This window comes from Ovis aries, chromosome 2 (assembly GCF_016772045.2).
Source record: "Ovis aries strain OAR_USU_Benz2616 breed Rambouillet chromosome 2, ARS-UI_Ramb_v3.0, whole genome shotgun sequence".
Lineage (NCBI taxonomy): Eukaryota > Metazoa > Chordata > Mammalia > Artiodactyla > Bovidae > Ovis > Ovis aries.
In genome coordinates this window covers 90,158,584-90,160,003 of record NC_056055.1, presented here as the reverse complement: position 1 = coordinate 90,160,003, position 1,420 = coordinate 90,158,584, and the positions used below count along the sequence as shown (strand labels likewise).

Below are 1,420 nucleotides of genomic sequence, written 5' to 3'. Positions count from 1 at the left end.
TACAATATAAACAAAAATATTTTATATAGAAAAATAAATAGGAGGAGATCAAAGAATAAATATAACAAAATAAATAAGCAAACAAACAATAAAATCAGGGCAGTCTTCACTTCGGGGCTGATGCACCTGCAGCCAAGAAAATTTATATATCTTCAGTTACTACTGACAAAGTATTGGCTGAAGTAATTCAATCAATTTGGTGGCTAAAGTAGAAATCAGAGTCTTCTGAAATGGCCACAGATGAGTGTGCAAAGATGATGGGGCATCTTAATCAGTGAGAGTGATGTCAAGGTGAGTTCACATCTCCATCCTTTCTTGCAAGCTGGTTGATGAAGACAAGCATCTCATGATTTCCACTCTGACGGTTTCCCAGGCGCAGTTGCTGTATCCCTTCTCTTGCAGGTAGACATGGATGCCCTGGAAGTACCTCTTCACGGCCAGGGTGGGGCCCGTCCTTCCCAGGGCAGAGTCTTCCTCTCCCATATCCTGCCCCAGGCAGGCATCCAGGTCAACAAGCTGGTCCAGGAGTCCATTGCGGAGCTGCTTCAGGAGGGTGGTGTTCCAGGCAGCAGAGGCGCGCTCTGTGTGGAAGAGGTTGAAGCTCTGCTGGAGCATCTCGTGGAGCACAGAGATGGCCTGGGCCTCCTGGAGCTGGCCGCCCTCCACCATCTCCTGGGGGAAAGCGAAGTCTTTTCTGTCCTGCAGACACAAGTGAGGGGAGAGTCTCGTCATTTCGCCCAGGAGCCTGAGGTTCTTCCTGCCAACCAGCACATGGTTCTGAGACAGGTGACAGCCCAGGGATCCTCCCGGGCCGAGGCTGACCAGCACCAGGGCCATGAGCAGAGAGAGCACAAAGGCCATGGGGAAGATGAGGCTGCTGCTGGGCTGGCTGAGACGACGTCTGGTGGAACCTTGAGGTAGGTTCTCTGATGCCAGGCTTTCTAAGCAAGGCTATTAAATAGGGAACATGGTAGTTTTCATTTTCTAGTCATTTCTATGCACTTTTACTTCCTTTTTTGATTTTCATTTATGTATTCTGAATATGGTCAAAGAAATTGTCATCAGTCTAAACTATTAATTTTATCTATTTCCCAATAACTTCAAATGTACCCATCCAAATGGATATTTTTCAATCAAATGAGAAAGGTCTTTGTCAGACATCAGAAATGATGTAGGTTTCTAAGTACAAACATTACCACTCTTTCTCCTTCATGTGTAAATGTAGCTCTTCTCTGTTCCATGAACACATTTTTGGCCCTGATCCTAGGCTCAATTTCTGTTTCTTCCTTTACTTAGGAAGGCAGGCTATGTATTTATCAGGGATTTACCAGGTCACTCTAGCAACTAAACTGTTTGAAACAAAGGATGGGTTTTCTTTAGTGTCTGATTTAGAGAAGAGGCTGATTATTATGAGTCCATG

The 1,420-nt window shown here is 45.2% G+C and overlaps 1 protein-coding gene across 1 annotated transcript; it reads right to left on the bottom strand.

The window, feature by feature from the left end:
- Positions 1-297: 297 nt before the first annotated feature.
- On the bottom strand, positions 298-861 carry LOC106990900 (interferon omega-1-like). The gene has a single exon (XM_027963944.1). The coding sequence runs from the start codon at positions 859-861 to the stop codon at positions 298-300; it is 564 nt and encodes a 187-aa protein (XP_027819745.1).
- Between the last annotated feature and the right edge of the window lie 559 nt (positions 862-1,420).